At 38.3% G+C, this 15,728-nt stretch overlaps 1 protein-coding gene across 5 annotated transcripts in view; it reads left to right on the top strand.

Annotated features, from left to right (window-relative positions):
- NR3C2 (nuclear receptor subfamily 3 group C member 2) overlaps nucleotides 1-15,728 on the top strand; it is a 201,373-nt gene that overhangs the window by 100,698 nt on the left and 84,947 nt on the right. For all 5 annotated transcript variants that reach the window (XM_035547923.1, XM_050710352.1, XM_035547929.1 and 2 more), the window contains one exon: nucleotides 9,475-9,614. In XM_035547923.1, coding sequence (XP_035403816.1) covers nucleotides 9,475-9,614 — 140 coding nt within the window. The remainder of the gene's footprint in view (nucleotides 1-9,474; nucleotides 9,615-15,728) is intronic.

Raw genomic sequence — 15,728 nt, forward strand, 5'->3', positions numbered from 1 at the left:
ATTCCTTGCATGGTCCTCTACATTCACGACTGGCTTTTCTATGTCAAATAATATATTTTTTTTTACCTGTTAAAAGGTACCAAAAGGCCACAAAGGGGATGAACGGGGAATAGCAAAGGAGATAGAAGCAGAAATCACCCTGGCTTTTCCACCTTCTAGTTTTAAGAGATGTATTATTAGAGTTATTAGGCCAGGAATGTGGGAAATACAAACATAGAAACTACCCCAAAAGCTGTGTAGTTCTCCAGCCTAGAGCTGCAAGTCATCTTATTTCTTGTATCAAGTAATAATTGTATGCATTAAAACAGCATGAATAGCTTGCATTTCGTAAAATGAAAATATGTTGGTTAAAATGAAGTCTTCATTACTTTAAATAGTGACTTTAGATGTGGCAGGATATATTTGAAGAAGAAAAAAGTGACTATTAAAACACCTGTTAATCAGAGGTTGTGGTAAAGTTGGAGTTCTGCTTTTGCTGTACTGCCTGAAACAAGTGCCAAGCGGGACACTTCTGGTACAACATCAAGCACTAACCCTATCGAGGGTTAGTGCCTTTCGACTAATAAGATCATCTCCAGAGGACTGTTTCTTTCTCCAGCCTTCCTTTCGCAAACCCACAAAGAGCTGGGAGCACGCTGCAAGGCGCACGGAGGCTGCTCATGCCAGGGCTTGAGCCCCTGAGAGGATCAGAGGCGTTCCTTTTACTCAGTTCTGCGTCGCCACCTCGTACTGCACAACCCTGCCAGCTGCCCGCTGCCTTGCCTTTCCCCTGGGTCTTGTGTATGAAGTGTGGATTGCTGTGCAGACTTCTCTACCTCTATTTTCAGTTCCTGTGTGGAATTAGACTCTAGCACGTGCTGCCACTGAATGCTAATATGCTTTCGACATAAGTACTAATTTTGTCTTGTTGGTCGTGGGGGCAAAAGGGAGCTGAAAGGGCAAAATCCCCCCCATTAGAGTCTTTCAGTTCAAGTAATAATTACACGTGTTGCCTTTGGAAGCCTGTGGGATTGCTCTTAGGAGTAAAGGTCTGCCATACTGGGGCTTTTATTTGACAAGTTGGAAAATAGCCTTTGTTCCCATGGTAACCTTTTTTGTGCTTTGGTGCATTTTTTCCCTATGGTTTCATGGTTGCTCTGGAGGTTTTTCTATTGTGGTATTTTAATCCCTGTTAGACTGGGATGGCAGTTCGGCTCACTTTTTGCTATTCTGAAGTATTAATTTTTCTCTTTTATTTGAATACAGAACTCTTGTAAACTTTTTATATTGCCTGGTTAGGGCATAAATGGCACGGTGGCTTTTTCTGTACGCATATCATGCACTCGGCAGATAAAGCACGTTGTTTCCAATAGGCGAGTAAGTGTGATTAGACCAAGCTGCTTCTGTTTTAAGTTAGTACTGTTGATAAAATTCTTCGGACTTGTATTCTTTTAGGACTTAAGGTGCCAAGCCCAAGGGTGTGGTGGCAGATGAACCGGTCAGATTTCTGACTTGGCAACAGAATGACACTTCTTCAGGGTGAAAATGGTCAATACTCTGGTCTTTAATGCCATTTCAGGTTGCTGCCATAAGGGTTTCATGTAATAAGGTTTTCAAGGAAAGGAAGGTATTTGTGAGAATTGCTTGGTTAGACTCTGAAGGAAGAATGTGAAAGAAGTAGTGAGCTTTATTTTGGAAAGGGGAGACTTCTTATTAAAGGGTGTTCTTATTACTGGGAGCATCTCCCTGCATCCCTGACCTCTAGGTATATTTTCCTTCCTTCTTGTTTGTTCAATTTTTCTTTGTCTTAAGAGTCCTCAGCAACAGAGCAAAGTTGTCATGCAGTCTTGTCTTGCATGTAATTCCTTATGGCAATGATTTCCCACTGGTGCCAGCATCAGCAGGAGAAATTCACTTGAATCATTGCATTTTATGCAGTTTACAAAGTATTGCTGACCAAGAAGGCAGCAGAGCCTTACCAAGTAAACACGACTGTGCTCTCCTACAGGAGTGATCAGGATGCTTAATTAGTTGAAATATTTTTCAGTGGCAGAAGATGAGATGGTGCTATAAGAAATGGGATTTTCAAAGCTGTTTCATTCCCTTTGATCATGACAGGTGAGCAGGTACAGGAAAAGGGAGGGTTAAATGCCCCCCCCCAACTTTCAATAATTAACTAGATCATTTGCCAGATGAACCGTTCCTGCCTTATCTTGCTATACAATGCATTGCAATTTATAATGAACAGAACAAAAACGAACACTGCATGCATTTAAACTGCACTAATTCTATAAGTGGACCAAATATTAAAAGTTAGAGCAAGCGTGCTGCTTGATGTTGGTCTGCAGCTTCCAAAGGTGGAGATTGGCTTCTAAGAGTAAACTCCCTACCTAGGTCAGCCATTCCTTTTCAACAGAAAACTATATTTACGAACAGAAAAACTGCAGAACGAGTGAGTTTTATTTCCCTTGGGGCATTAGATCTTGTTACATTGTGACAGTAGTTAGAGCAGAAGTGCCTTTCAGAAGACTAGGTGGAGGACATTACATGGCTCTGATCACTGGATCAGTGGGCAAAAAGCAGATTTATTTCCCTAGGAGATAGGCGCTGCTCGGTTTCAGTCCACCAGAACATGCTTTTATTTATGCTTAAGTTTATGTTTTTCTGTAGTCAACAGATTACTTTAAGGTAAAAATTGGATAGCTGACTGTAGCTGCTACCAAAAGATCTCAGAGGAGAAGGTCGAGGAAAAGTCAAAGGCTTACAGCTGGATTGGGGAAAGTGCTGGGTCCTGTCAGCATCCACTGAGAGAAATGGAAATTGAAGGGCCTTACTACACTTGCTTCATTTTGTAAAATCAACATATGCCTTAAGGTTAAGCTAAATACAGGAACCTATTCACTGGTGGCTACAGTACAAGAGAAACCATCAGCTTCTATCTGCAGAATAAATATTGTAATTCATTTTTTTTATTATTTTTTTTTTAATCATGAGTGACTCCTAGATTTGCAAGCTTAGGAGAAAGGTTGGAGCCTTTTCTGTTACCACTGTACATCAGAGTTTACTTTTTAGCATAATTAAGATCCAGGTAGGAAAGTGTCATCTCTGACCCCTAGGCACTGCTAAATAAAGTAACTTGATGGGAAGGCTGGAGCTGCTGAGGGAAGAAACCCTGTGATCTCATAGCTTTCTCTTAACTGTATGTGCTCTCCTCTCTGATACCTCTTTCATCATACTAAGCATTTACGAGGAAAAAAGTATAAATATTGGATTATTTTTTTAATCTATGCCCTGTATTAGAGTTGCAGTATTTGAAGTTAAAACAATTGAAAATTTCTTCTATTGGAACAGAGTGTGTCTGTGTTAGAAAAAGAGATTGACATGAACTGCTAAATTAAATGTAGCTTAACAGCTACTGCATTTATCTGATGCTGTTGGGGTTTTTGTTTGTTTTCTGTTCTTTTTAAGTTTCTTAAAAATACATCTTCCAAGTCATAGGTGGCAAAACGCATTTATTTTGGTGAGATACTGATCCCTTTTTTTAAATTGCGGTAAGCAGTAGTGGATAGCATGAGTTCTTCATCATTAGCGAAAACAAAACAAACAAATGTGAATAAATGGTAATCCGTGTAAGAGCTTTGAGATTCTGAATTCCAGGAGGTTTCAAAAATAATTGATTTATAGGCCAAGCAGATACTAGTTTTTACAGGTTGTTGTTCTTCCTTAATTGAATTTCCTGAATATTTCACTTGAATGGAAAAATGTTTTTGTTATCTTTGTTACCCTAGTAAAGAGAAGACATTTTAAAAAAATGTCTTTCCCTAGCTGCTCATATTACTTCTGGTCTGAAACATTACTCCAGATGTCAGAGCAAGCATGCACTGCCTCAGATGTTATGCTTGGTGCCTATCATCCCTAATACACACTAAAATACAGTTACCTGCCCTAAAATATCTACATCTTGTTTGAGATTTCTGAGACTTCAAAGGACATTGTTTTCTTTTAAGGCTAGGGCTTAAAAGAAAAATACTTCACCTTTTTTTAGAGGTATAAGCGTCAGTATAAAGGTATAAGGGTTGGTAGTGGCCATATGGGTCCTGTTGTTTTATCCAAGGAAACATAACAACTTCTGTAATGTCTATCTTCGTCTTCATAGGAGCAAGATAATGCCCCAAGAAACTCAGCAGAATGTGCAGCTAGGTTATTTGGCAGTTTGTGTGCCTCTGCCAAAAGGTAGAGGGTAAATGTTGGTCTGAGGCTTAGGGGTGGTTTGGTTTCAGCGTTCCTTCTTCAGCTCCACATTCACGAGGTCCCACGTGACTGCCTTCTCCTCCTAAAATCTGATTGTTTCATCTCTCTACCTTTTCACTTCTCCATGCTTTCTTGGTCTGCTGACAAGAAGATTGGTTTATGTAGTCTGACATTTTAAGAAATACTATTTTCCAGTCTGCTAATCTGCTTTATGCGAGTACTTACAGCAGAGAACCAAGGTACATTCCTGTAGTGAAACTTTTTAAGAAAATCAGGCTGCACGAGGCAGAACATACATTGGTAAAACCTCAGTATTGACAAAATGGTGCGGAGCAAAATCCGGGGAATGGTACATGCCACTGGTGGAGGTTGTGGTCAACATCCTTGTGTGGTGGTCAAGTAATCTCGTGGACAACTTTTGACCAGCTTAACATTTCCTAAATCACTACCGGAATTATCTTGGGCAATGAAATTACTGTGTCTGTGTGACCACACGCAAAAATAGCAGAGGGAATGGGAAGAGAAGGTGCTCATGCTGTGGTGACTGAGCGAACGATGAGCTACAGAAACAAAGAGGCTAGGAGAGCTGAGCAGAGGAGCAACGAGTCAAAGCAAGCACTTAGGAATGCAATGCTAGCTGTAGAGACCAGGAAAGGTTGAGAGGAATATTTGGAAGGAGAAAAAGATACTCTACAGGGTAGCATAAACTTTTGTCTGGGATTCATTTTGTGGCTTGTGCTTCTTTGGAGTACTTCATTTTATCATCACAAAGGTGGCGTTTGGTTAAACTGTGCTCCTGTATGACATCTGGTTTGAAAATCATCATAACCTATATAATCAGCTCTTAAAATGCTGGATTATCTGTGGTTTTACTGACTCTTCTTTACAAAATCTGTTAGTTCTAATTAGTTCTCCATATAACTATTCCTAAAGCCAACTTGCAAAGACACAAATAAGCTTGATGGCAATGGCCAGTCAAGGTCAGTATTTAACTGCCAGCATTTGCACTGTTAAGGATAATAAATCAGGCTTATTCCTAATCACATACCCTACAACGTGACAAATGTTACCAGAGCCATCTAAGGGACCATTTTACAAATCATTTAGAAGATACATTTGGCATTGTTAAACTGATCCATGCTGCCCTTGGCTGTAAAATTGTTGTGATAAAATATGTATGCTGTGTTAGATCTCTTCTCTGCATCCTGCTGTGTAGGGTTTTTTTTTGTTTGGTTGATTCTTCTTCACGTTGGAAATGTGACAGCAGCATGAAAGTAATAACCCCTAATCAGACTATGGAAACCACTGACTTCTAAAAGCAAGGATGAGTAGCCAGCAATGTGGCATCTCATCTCATCGTTCTTGTGTTTTCATTTTGTATTAAAAATAGATTGCTGGCTACCAGAAAGAAATCCAGGTCAACAGTAGCCCACTATCTGAAAGCTTAAAAAACTGTGACTAGCAGAGCAATATGTGTTAGTATCTAGTTTGGACTCGTGCAAATGTATAAAAGCAGCATTTTCACTTGCTCCAAGTATTAAAAGCCTCAATCCTGCTGTGGCCCGTAGGTGTCATTAGGTTTAGGGTGTCATTCCAATAGACTTTTGGCACTAGGCTAATTGTTGTCCAGGGAGTCAGTTGTAAAGTTCCCAGTCTTCGTTTATAGTATCAGTTCTTGGTTGGATTTTCAAAAGAGAGAATGATGGATTTCCAAAATGGTCTGGATCGTTGTAACTAAGATTTTCATCTGGAGCTAAGACTCAAATTGAGCTTAAAAAAAAAAAAAAAAAAAAAGTAGTAAAGCCAAAATAATTTATATTGATGCATATATCTGTTATAATCAACATTTAGTTTTTATTTATTAAGCATTACCTACCAGTAAGTTTTCCCAAATTTCATTTATGTTAGCATTACTTAATAGAAACTTATGGGATGTTTCAGTGCAGAAAATAATGAAAAGGGAAATATTTAACTCAGAGTATACGTGAAAAGCATTTTCAAAGCAGGGGGTTATTTTAGTCTAGTGTTTCTCCCTATACAAATTAAATGATATACAGCTATCCTGATTAATTAAGTAATTCATGTAATAAAAGTAAAGAATAAATCAAGTGTGTTAGTGTCATAAAAGCTGGATATCTGGCCTTGAATTGATGGCAGAGAGAGAATTTGCTCTCCAGTCAGGTCTTGATGCAAATCTTATTCACTGTGGTCAAGTTTCTAAGAAAGGAATGACAGTGTGAATGTAAGAGATTCATGAGGAAAAGGTGTAACCATCCATGCGTACTTTGTTGAGAAAAAAATAGCTTCCATGGAGAGAATGATTTAATTTGAGGTTTAGCAATATGATTTGAGCATATTTTCAGAAGTCAGTATTTTATTATTTTCAGGTGTGTACAAACACCACTGTAGCTCCTGTATGAGATAATGTAACAGCATTTTAAATTAGGAAATATTTTGGTGTAGCATGGATGAAAGAGAACATAAGGCATCTTAAAACCAAACAAGCAAAACATTGTGCATTAGAAGGCAATCATAGCTTAAGCTGGCACAAATTGGAGGAAATTTGAGTTCTGACAGCTAATATCAACGTTCCTTTGTAGTGGAGTATTTGAGAATTGCTCCATGTTGGATACTCCTATTAAGAATGAAAATACCTCATTTGTGTTTTAACCTATTCCACTTTTAAACTGATTAAAAGGATGTATGGGAATTAATTAAATTTTTTTCCAGAATGTTAAGTTTCCACCTGTGGTGCTGTGGCTGAATAGCTGAATACATGCTTTGCATTCAAGCTGTACCTTCACCTTTCGGCTATATTCAAGCCCTTTGTCTAGATAAGCACTGTATAAAATATTCTATAGATAATGTCTTAGGTAGGCATTTAATAATAGTCATGGATCAAATGGTGTCTCAGTGTGTCTACTGGCTTTTTTTTTTTAAACCCACTAATTCTGTGTAAGTGGAATTTTAAGGGCAGCTCATATCTTAGAAAAAAAAAAAGCCTCTCCTACCTTCTGCAAATCCTACATGACAATTTATTTTCAACTGAAAAGAAGACACGTATATGTATGTGTATACAGTCATGTGTGCATGTATAAACACACTGCTGTGATACTCTGGGATCCTCTGTTTCTGCACAATAAGAGCTCTCTAACAGAATTACCTTTTTTAGATATTAAAACAAAAATACCATGACCTTGTCCAGGGTAGTAGGACTATACAACACAGTAGTCATATGGTTGGAAAATTTTTGCTAGTCCTATGAAGAAATGCGAACATGCAAAATTACAAATGCCCTGAGATATTTTGGTGGTATGTCAGAATTGAAATGTTTCCTTTTTCAGACAAAATACCGCAGTTGCAGTGAAAGAGCGAAAAATGAATTTTCAACGAGGTAGTTTTCCAGGTTATTGACATTTTCTCTCGAAAGCAGACACCTCCTGAAGAATTCTGTTTAATGAAAGGCTTGATTTTTTTCATGCAGCGTGCTAGAGGGAGAAAGGAGTTTCTACCCGAGTCCTATTCATTGCCTAAACAAATCAAAATGCAGAGCTGAAATTCAGAGTTGAATAACAGCACAGTCTTGGTAAATCCTGAAGTACCTGCCTTTCCTTCCAGCTATGTTCATCCCGTGTGCATAGATCTGCCTGGGACTTGAGCAAACAGAACTTTCTGTAACGCGGATCTGGCGATGTTTTCCTTTATCTCTCTGGCAGATGAGCTAATGCCATCACCTAGCAATTATCAAGTAGTGTTGAGTTATGTAATGAAAGTATAAATAGCACAAGGAATAAAACTAGTAAACCTAACAGACTAGCAAGCAGACAAGAAATACTATTTGGAACATTTTGATTAGCATCTGTACAGTGTCATTTGAAAAGCTGTTTGGTTTGGATGTTAAAGTAAAGCTGCAGGCCAGAAGACTTGGGGTCCTTAATCTGGAGTGACATTCCTGCTGTGCCCCTGGATAAATCGTTTGGCCACTGCATAGCTCTTTAAAGGAAGATACAAAGTGAAAAAAGGCAAAGGGTGCATCCTTGGAATTTCTTAAGCGAGCTGGTTATCTTAAATTTGAATTCAGACTACCTGTGAACTTTGTTTCCCAATGGCTGACCAACAAACAGCCCATGATCTGCAATTTGAATGATCAGATTGTTTCACCACCAGTGTAAAATTTTCCAGGGTTGTTTTTGTAGTTGCTTGACAGGCTTCAGGGAGATAACGTGTGAAGAAATGCAAGAGGTCATGTTTACCTGGAGAAGAGAGACAGTATCGAAGGGAAGATTCTCCCCAGCCCTTCGGAGGTGTGGGAGGGATCCAAAGCTCTCATCTCCTCCGGTATCTGGCACGTTTCTCTGAGCGTGCCGATTATGTTAGGGTGGCATTTCCAGTTCCCTAGGGAAGAAAGGAGGGAGGAGACTCGCTGCATCATGAAATTTGAGTTGTGTTTTGAAGAGCACTGTATTTTAGGGCTGCCAGTGGAAAATACTAACTAAAGATATTTTCAGAGAGTCACAGTTGAGAAAAACCCAACAACAAAAAAATGCCCCATGTTTTAAGCATGTGGTAGATGGTTAAAGCTGGGTTTGCAAGATGCATTGGTCTGCAAAACTTCAGAATGCTTTCTAAACCTCCAGGGCTGCTTTCCTGGAACCTACAGTAAAATAGAAGGATATTTTACACTTGCAGAATATAAAAAGGCTTCAGAACAACTTTGGAAGTAAGCTGTTCAATTACAGAAATATAAGCGGCTCAAGGGCCAATGTAGTGGTAAGCAGGAACGTGAGCAGGCAAGGGCATACCATTTTGCTGTGCTCCTTCATAAAATGGTCTTACTGGTTTTATTACAGGTGTACCTTAGCTATAAGAGCTTGAGACAAACAAACAGAAAGAAAATTTATAGTTATCTGGGCACTGTCAGAGTGGTTTGTTTGTTTATTTTCAGTTTTAGTCATCTGCTACCAATAAATTCCACTGCCCTTGTGGTAACTTCTCACATTAACATTGATGTATTATGGGTGTTTTAAAACAGACAATAAAAATATTTCATCTACTAATTAAAGCAACTCATGTATTCAATCAGGCACTGAAAGAAAGAGTTGTGGTTTTCTAATTGTTAGGTGCCTTGAGAAATATACCTGTTATAAATTCTTAATTGAACTTTGCATTGTGGCCAGTGTGATTTAAAATATTCATAACTGTTTCGTTTAGTTTGTTGTTTTCTTTTTTCTTTTTTTGCTCCAGCTCTTCATTGAGAAGTGTATCAACCGGTTCTTCGAGACCTTCCAAAGTGTGTTTGGTGTGCGGAGATGAAGCATCTGGGTGTCATTATGGGGTAGTTACATGTGGCAGCTGTAAAGTTTTCTTCAAGAGAGCAGTAGAAGGTAAGAAGGCAAAATAAAAAACATCAGCAAAAAAGGTCAAGGTAAAATGTCATCAGTTAATTTTATATAGAAATACATGTATATATATACACACGTGTTTTTCCTGTGTGTTTTCTGCTGTTGATAAATTTCTGTGTTAATCTGAAAAAAAATGTTGAATGGACTCCAATTACATGTGATATAATCTAAGTAGAATATGCCAGCATGTTTTTCCTTTTTGCACCATTTTTTAAAGAATGCCTTGTTTTACTTTATGCTACTGCTGTAGCTTTAGGTCCTCCAGTTCTCCGAGTGGCTTTTTGTAATTTCTATTATACATGAACACAACTGATGTAAACATACTTCTGCGTCTCCTGTACTGGAGGATGAATAGGATTGTCTCATCATTTTGACATCCTTATATGACAGTACAACTCAGGTCAGTTGTCTACCTTCGGGTACCTCCAGGTCTTTGGACTCAGTAGTGCATCATGTTTTATCTTTCAGCAAAAGAGAAGTAAGCAGCTTTACAGTACTGTGGTAGATTGATGAGGGTGCACAAATTGATCATTGTGCGTTTCTTAGACATTGCAATGGTCATTTCCTTCATTAAGGACTAGGACTTTTCATGCAGTCTATATTTTGAGAGCTTTGTCATCGCAGAAGTATTTAGCTGGCCTCTCCCTGTTTTATGTTATTTATGGTGTAGCTTGTCTTTCCTGGGCACCTTAATAGAAAGAAGTTGGTATTACTCAGAGTGCTGCAGGATTTCTGGTAGGCTTGGGTTGTTAGGATATGTAAGAGCTTTAAAGAATTTGTAAGCAATTTCTTCAAGTGATAGAAATCAAGTTTTTAGTACCTGGTTAAGACTTCATGGCATGCAAAGGACATAAATATTGCATAGGTTTTTTTGAAATCATTACTGATAGTAGATGTTCTTATAACCACTGATGAAACAAGCTGTTTTTAATTACTGATTTATTTTGATGAAGAAAAACCTAGAAGGAAGAAAATAAACTCTCAGTATGGTGTCCAGCTTGTGCTGAGAAGAGTGAGGCAGTGTATCATGTGATTAATTACTTCTGTTGTCACTGAATCTGCTGCTGGTGGCTTTGAGGATATAGCTCACTGTTAAGTTGACCTTGAGAGCTTGTGCGTCATTGAAGTCAAGACCTCATGTAATGCCTCTCTATCAATGTGTTTCTCCATCTATCATCAAAAGGTGTCAATTTGATTGAAATAAACTTCCCAAAGTTATAAGGACATGGAAAAGACATCCCCCCCTTCTGAAAGCATTTTCTCTTACTGTTGTGCAGTAGCTGACCTTGAAGTCTTCATTCTCTAACTTCTTGTTTGAAGTTTTAGTTCCTTAATGTAGCACTTGAACTGGAAAACTTGATGTAGTTTCACTAAATGATTTCCTCTGTGTGCTTCCATGCCACATCATGGATGGACATTTGCATATCCAGGTCTAAGTTTGTGAAATTTGAATTGTGAAGGCATTTTTTATTGTGGTGGCAGTGTCCTTTCCGACATATTTTGATGGATATCCCTATCCTCCCTATCCTATTTTAGACATTTATGAAAAATTATGGGGGATTGCCATTAGGATTTAACAAAGCAGTGAGACTGCATTTCCAAGCCTAAGAAGCCAAGGTTATTAGGAAAGGATTACTCTGTAATCAGACATAAAAACACATTTTTAAAATGTAGTTATCAGTAATTATTGAAAGTTTACAAGTTAAACAAAAAAAAAGCTCAAAAAAAACAAAAGACAGAACAAACTTGTCTTCATTGAAGACTGGAGATGGGAGATTTAAATTCCCATAAAATATATTTTTAGAATATATTTTTAGAATTATTATATTTCCATATGGGTTCTTACATGTGGTATCTGAACACTGTCTGGACTTCTGCTTGGTAAGCACATGACTGTGAGCTCTTGATGCTACCAGTAGCGTTGTTATGCAAACACTACAAATTTGTCTCGTACTTTCTATGTTTATATAAAAGTGCATAGAAGTATGTTGTAGCGTATTAGTCAGAAGAGGTCATAGCAAAAACAGAATATACATTTTAGCTGTAAACATCCTGAAACTATCAACATGAATAAAAATTTGTGCAGGTAGGTTTGTAACAGAACAAATATTTGTTAAAGTCATCCTAAATTCTTCAGTTGGGTGCACAGCCAATAAAACCACTCATCTTGAGGTTTCCTATTTTAATTGGAATGTTTGTAACAATTACTGTGGTGTACCAAAAGTTCATGAAGATGTTTTTAAAAGTATGGTAATTCGGTGCATGGTATAAATCAAAGTGGAAGCACTACCTTAAGTGTAGATCTTGGGCATACTTGTCTGAGCTCTGAGCCACAGCTTTGTTCTTTCCTTAAGTGCCTGCATCCTTGCCTTTATTACCAAGAAACAGTAATACTTCCTCTGTGAACATAGAAATAGATGCAATTTTCTGGGATATTTATAAATACTGTGGCTTATTTATTTGAGTAAAAATGAATTGTTCCCTCCCTAAAAGATTATAGTAAAAGAATAGAAGAGATTCCTCAACTTTGATTCACCCTTTCCCTGTAATCCTGTGTATTGACTTTTTAAAAAATTATGAATATTTTTCCAGTTATTTTACACATTTTATGTCCACACATGCATGCACACACAGGCATGCATATTTATTATTTGGTCTACTGAACATTTTTCAGTAGAAAGTGGCATGAGGAATTGTATTCTTCCAGAAATGACCTCTACCTCCAAATCTTATTAAAAATGGTGCATTTTTCACAGAATCATAGAATGGCTGAGGTTGGAAGAGAGACCTCTCAACGTCATCTGGTCCAACCCCTCTGCTCCCGCAGGGGCCACCTAGAGCAGGTTGCCCAGGACCATGTCCAGGTGGCTTTTGAAGATCTCTGAGAAGGGAGTCTGGGCAACCTCTGCCAGTGCTGTGTCACCCATGCAAGAAAAAGTTCAGAAGCTGAACCTCCTCTGTTTCAGTTTTTGCTCTCTTTGAACAGAGTAACTCTTTCCTTGAAAGGGAAGAGGCTTTTTGTTTGTTAGATTATAATGAATAAACAAAAGTTTTACTTAGTTTAGATTAAAAAGTTACATACTTATAGTCCTTCAAAAGATGTAGTGGGGTGGAAATCATGGGAGAGACCAATTGGTGTTCAGGTGAAAGAGCTGGCAGGGAGACAAAATGTGTCAAAAAGTATGGAAGCAGGGAGGAGGAAGATTTGGAGAAAGGGAATGTGGCACACCATCCAGCTCTTATGGTATCAGCTGGAATTGCTGAAGTGTTGTGAGCCCACCTTGAACAGCTTTTGAGTGCCAATTGGTTTGTGCTGCTAAGAAAAACTATAAAACAGAGGCACTATAATAGGAAAAAAAAAAAAAAAAGCCTTGAAATTTAAAACAAAGTCCACAGCAACAAAGAGGCTGAAGCTCACATTTCCAGTTATGTCTGGTACTCAGGTTCCCAGTCGATCTTATTTTGGGGTACTTACAGGAAAAGTGCAATGAATTAAAAAGACGGAGAGCTATAGACCAAAAAAATACTAAAATGGCTTCTTTGCTGAAAGTTCCAAAGTAATTTCAGGTTCAATTCATTATGGGGATATAAACTATCAAAGAGCAAAATTTTGGTATCAAGTAGCATGAACTTTTTGCTGGCTTACTTGATGAACAGGACTCTGGACTGGTATGAAGAAATGTGATTGTGTTATTAAAATAAATTTGATCTGCCTTGCAAACGCTAAAACACCTTAACCCTAATAAAAATGTTGATAAATTGTTGCTGTAAAGGTTGAGACGTGTACTTATGATACATGTTCATATGGGATAACTATACTGTATGATTTTCTAAATTGAAGATAGGGCCAATCATAGAGTTATTTAAACTTGGATTTATGTTCATTAACAGAGTCATATGCTGAATATGTACTGTACTGTGAGGGAACCTAAAGCAAGCACCTGGCCAGTCTTCTCTTCTAATTTTCCACTGAACCAGCTTTCTCTAAGGAGAGTAAAAGGCATGAAGTCAGAAATCACAGCTGTTCTTGCGTATGCTTTGCATTTTCAGTCTTCATTTGTTCAAGTTCCAGACAAGTATGAGGTAATCTGTCCTAAATCAAAATTATATCACTTCTTAAGTTGCTAAAGTTAATCTTTCATTCTTCGTTTGGCTTGAATGTAAGAAAAAAGGAAGGCATTTTTCATCTCCAAATGGTGGTAAAGCCAACAGCAAAAATGACTGTCATCCAGTTATTTTGCATATTTGCTGAGAGACTTTTGGCTACTTAAAATGGAAGAATTAACAAATTACATCCTATTAGTTATAGGGAAGCTTGTCCTTACTTTTTTGAATAGAAAGATGTGATCTTCAGTCATTTTCAGATTTTGTTGTCCAGAGGGTTTGCCTTAGACATAGTTCTGCTATTTTAGGTCAGAAATGTGTAGATCTCTTGCCATATTTGAGGTAGAAACGTAGTCACAGCAACAGAAGTTTCTAGGCTTCCATTTATTTTTCACCTGATCATTTATTATTTGCCTATTTAAAGTAGAGGGAAAATTGGCTGAAGGAAATTTTTCAAATTCTAATCTGTTAACACCTTACTTAAAAGCTTACTGACTACAGTGACTGGGCTGTGCACCTCAGCGAGCAGCCTAGCGACTAAGAAACCCTCCTAAGAAACCCCAGAGGGGATGAAATGTTGTGTGCAGCAATCTGTAAAGACTCTGCACAGCTGTGGGAGCTAAGATTGCCTCAAAGCTGAGGTGAGGGAAAAGAAGCGGCATTCTTCATCTCCCTTTGTGCCCGGCTGCTTTGAAAACACAGGAACAAAACAGCTGGGGCCGCAGGATGAAGGGTGCAGCCCACCGGTCCCGGTCAGCTGGGGTAGCTCTGAGTCTGCTGTACCACGCACTGAGGCTGGTCTTACTGCCACAACCGAAGTGATCCAACAGCCTTCCACAGACTCATCTTAGCACGAAGGATTGCAGGCTGTCGCCAGCCTGAAAATTCAGTGGTAGATCCATTTTTTTGGCAAGCAAGGCACTGTGCAGCCATTTAGCAGTGGGCCAGATGTGTGATATCCCAGTGATAGTCTTTTTTTTTTGGAAATACTCTATAGTCTCTGTTTCCAGAAGGCCACACAAGAGGAAAAGTGATAGGTTATGCGTAATATGTTTTTTCAGAAACAGGTAATCTTCCCTTGGCTTTCCCATGCACTGTACATGAAAGAACTTCCCAGAGCTCTACACCTCCAGCTAGAAAATACAGAGAAACTAAAGCCTCTGTGTGTGTCTCCAAAAATTTTTCATTTGAATTGAGGCAGAAAAAAATCAAGGTATGAAAATTTAAATGCTAGAATATGTAGCTCTTGAATAATTTGCTTAATTTAGTTAGTATTATAAAATATTACTGCTGAACAGGAGAGGCTATCTTATTGATAATATGAAGAAGCAGTATTTTTTTGCTGCAGAAGCTGAATTTGATACATTATAGAAAGGCATTTTCCCCACCATTTTGCAGTACATCCATGGATTTTATACGTCTGTGTCCCTAGAATTAATTATACATACAGTTCTTCACTCTCCACTCTTCTGTTCATTCACTGTAATGGAGTCAGTGTTTTTCCGTCACAGGCTACAATTTTCCTTTTATCCACTTTCATAAGGTCAGTGACTTCTCTAAATTCAACATCACTCAGTATAGATGTCCATATGTTTTCGCAGAGATTTCTAAGTGGGATTTGAAGTTGACTCTGTTCCTGACCTGTTGCAAGAATCTGTTTTACAACCTATCAAACAGAACTATTAGGTGCAGAGCAAGCAGATGGGTGATCTGCTGAGGGCAAGTGAGCTGGTCAAATTCATGTAGCAGCTGCTACTCTACTTGATATGCTATGGTTAATAGGTGTAAAATAAAATTTAAATAATTAAGTCATCATAGGTTTGAAGCTGCCTCCAGCCTTCCGTGCTCTCAGAGACATGAAAAGGACTCTTCCTATTTTTCACTCTGGCAGGCGGTATTGCTCAGTAAAATGCAGTCTGATTTCCTGCTCCCATGGTTGACTTTAGTAAGTAAGAGCTCAGAGTTTAGGAGGTTGGTAGAAGGAAAGAGCTA

The sequence above is a fragment of the Cygnus atratus genome, chromosome 4, assembly GCF_013377495.2.
Source record: "Cygnus atratus isolate AKBS03 ecotype Queensland, Australia chromosome 4, CAtr_DNAZoo_HiC_assembly, whole genome shotgun sequence".
Taxonomy (NCBI): domain Eukaryota; kingdom Metazoa; phylum Chordata; class Aves; order Anseriformes; family Anatidae; genus Cygnus; species Cygnus atratus.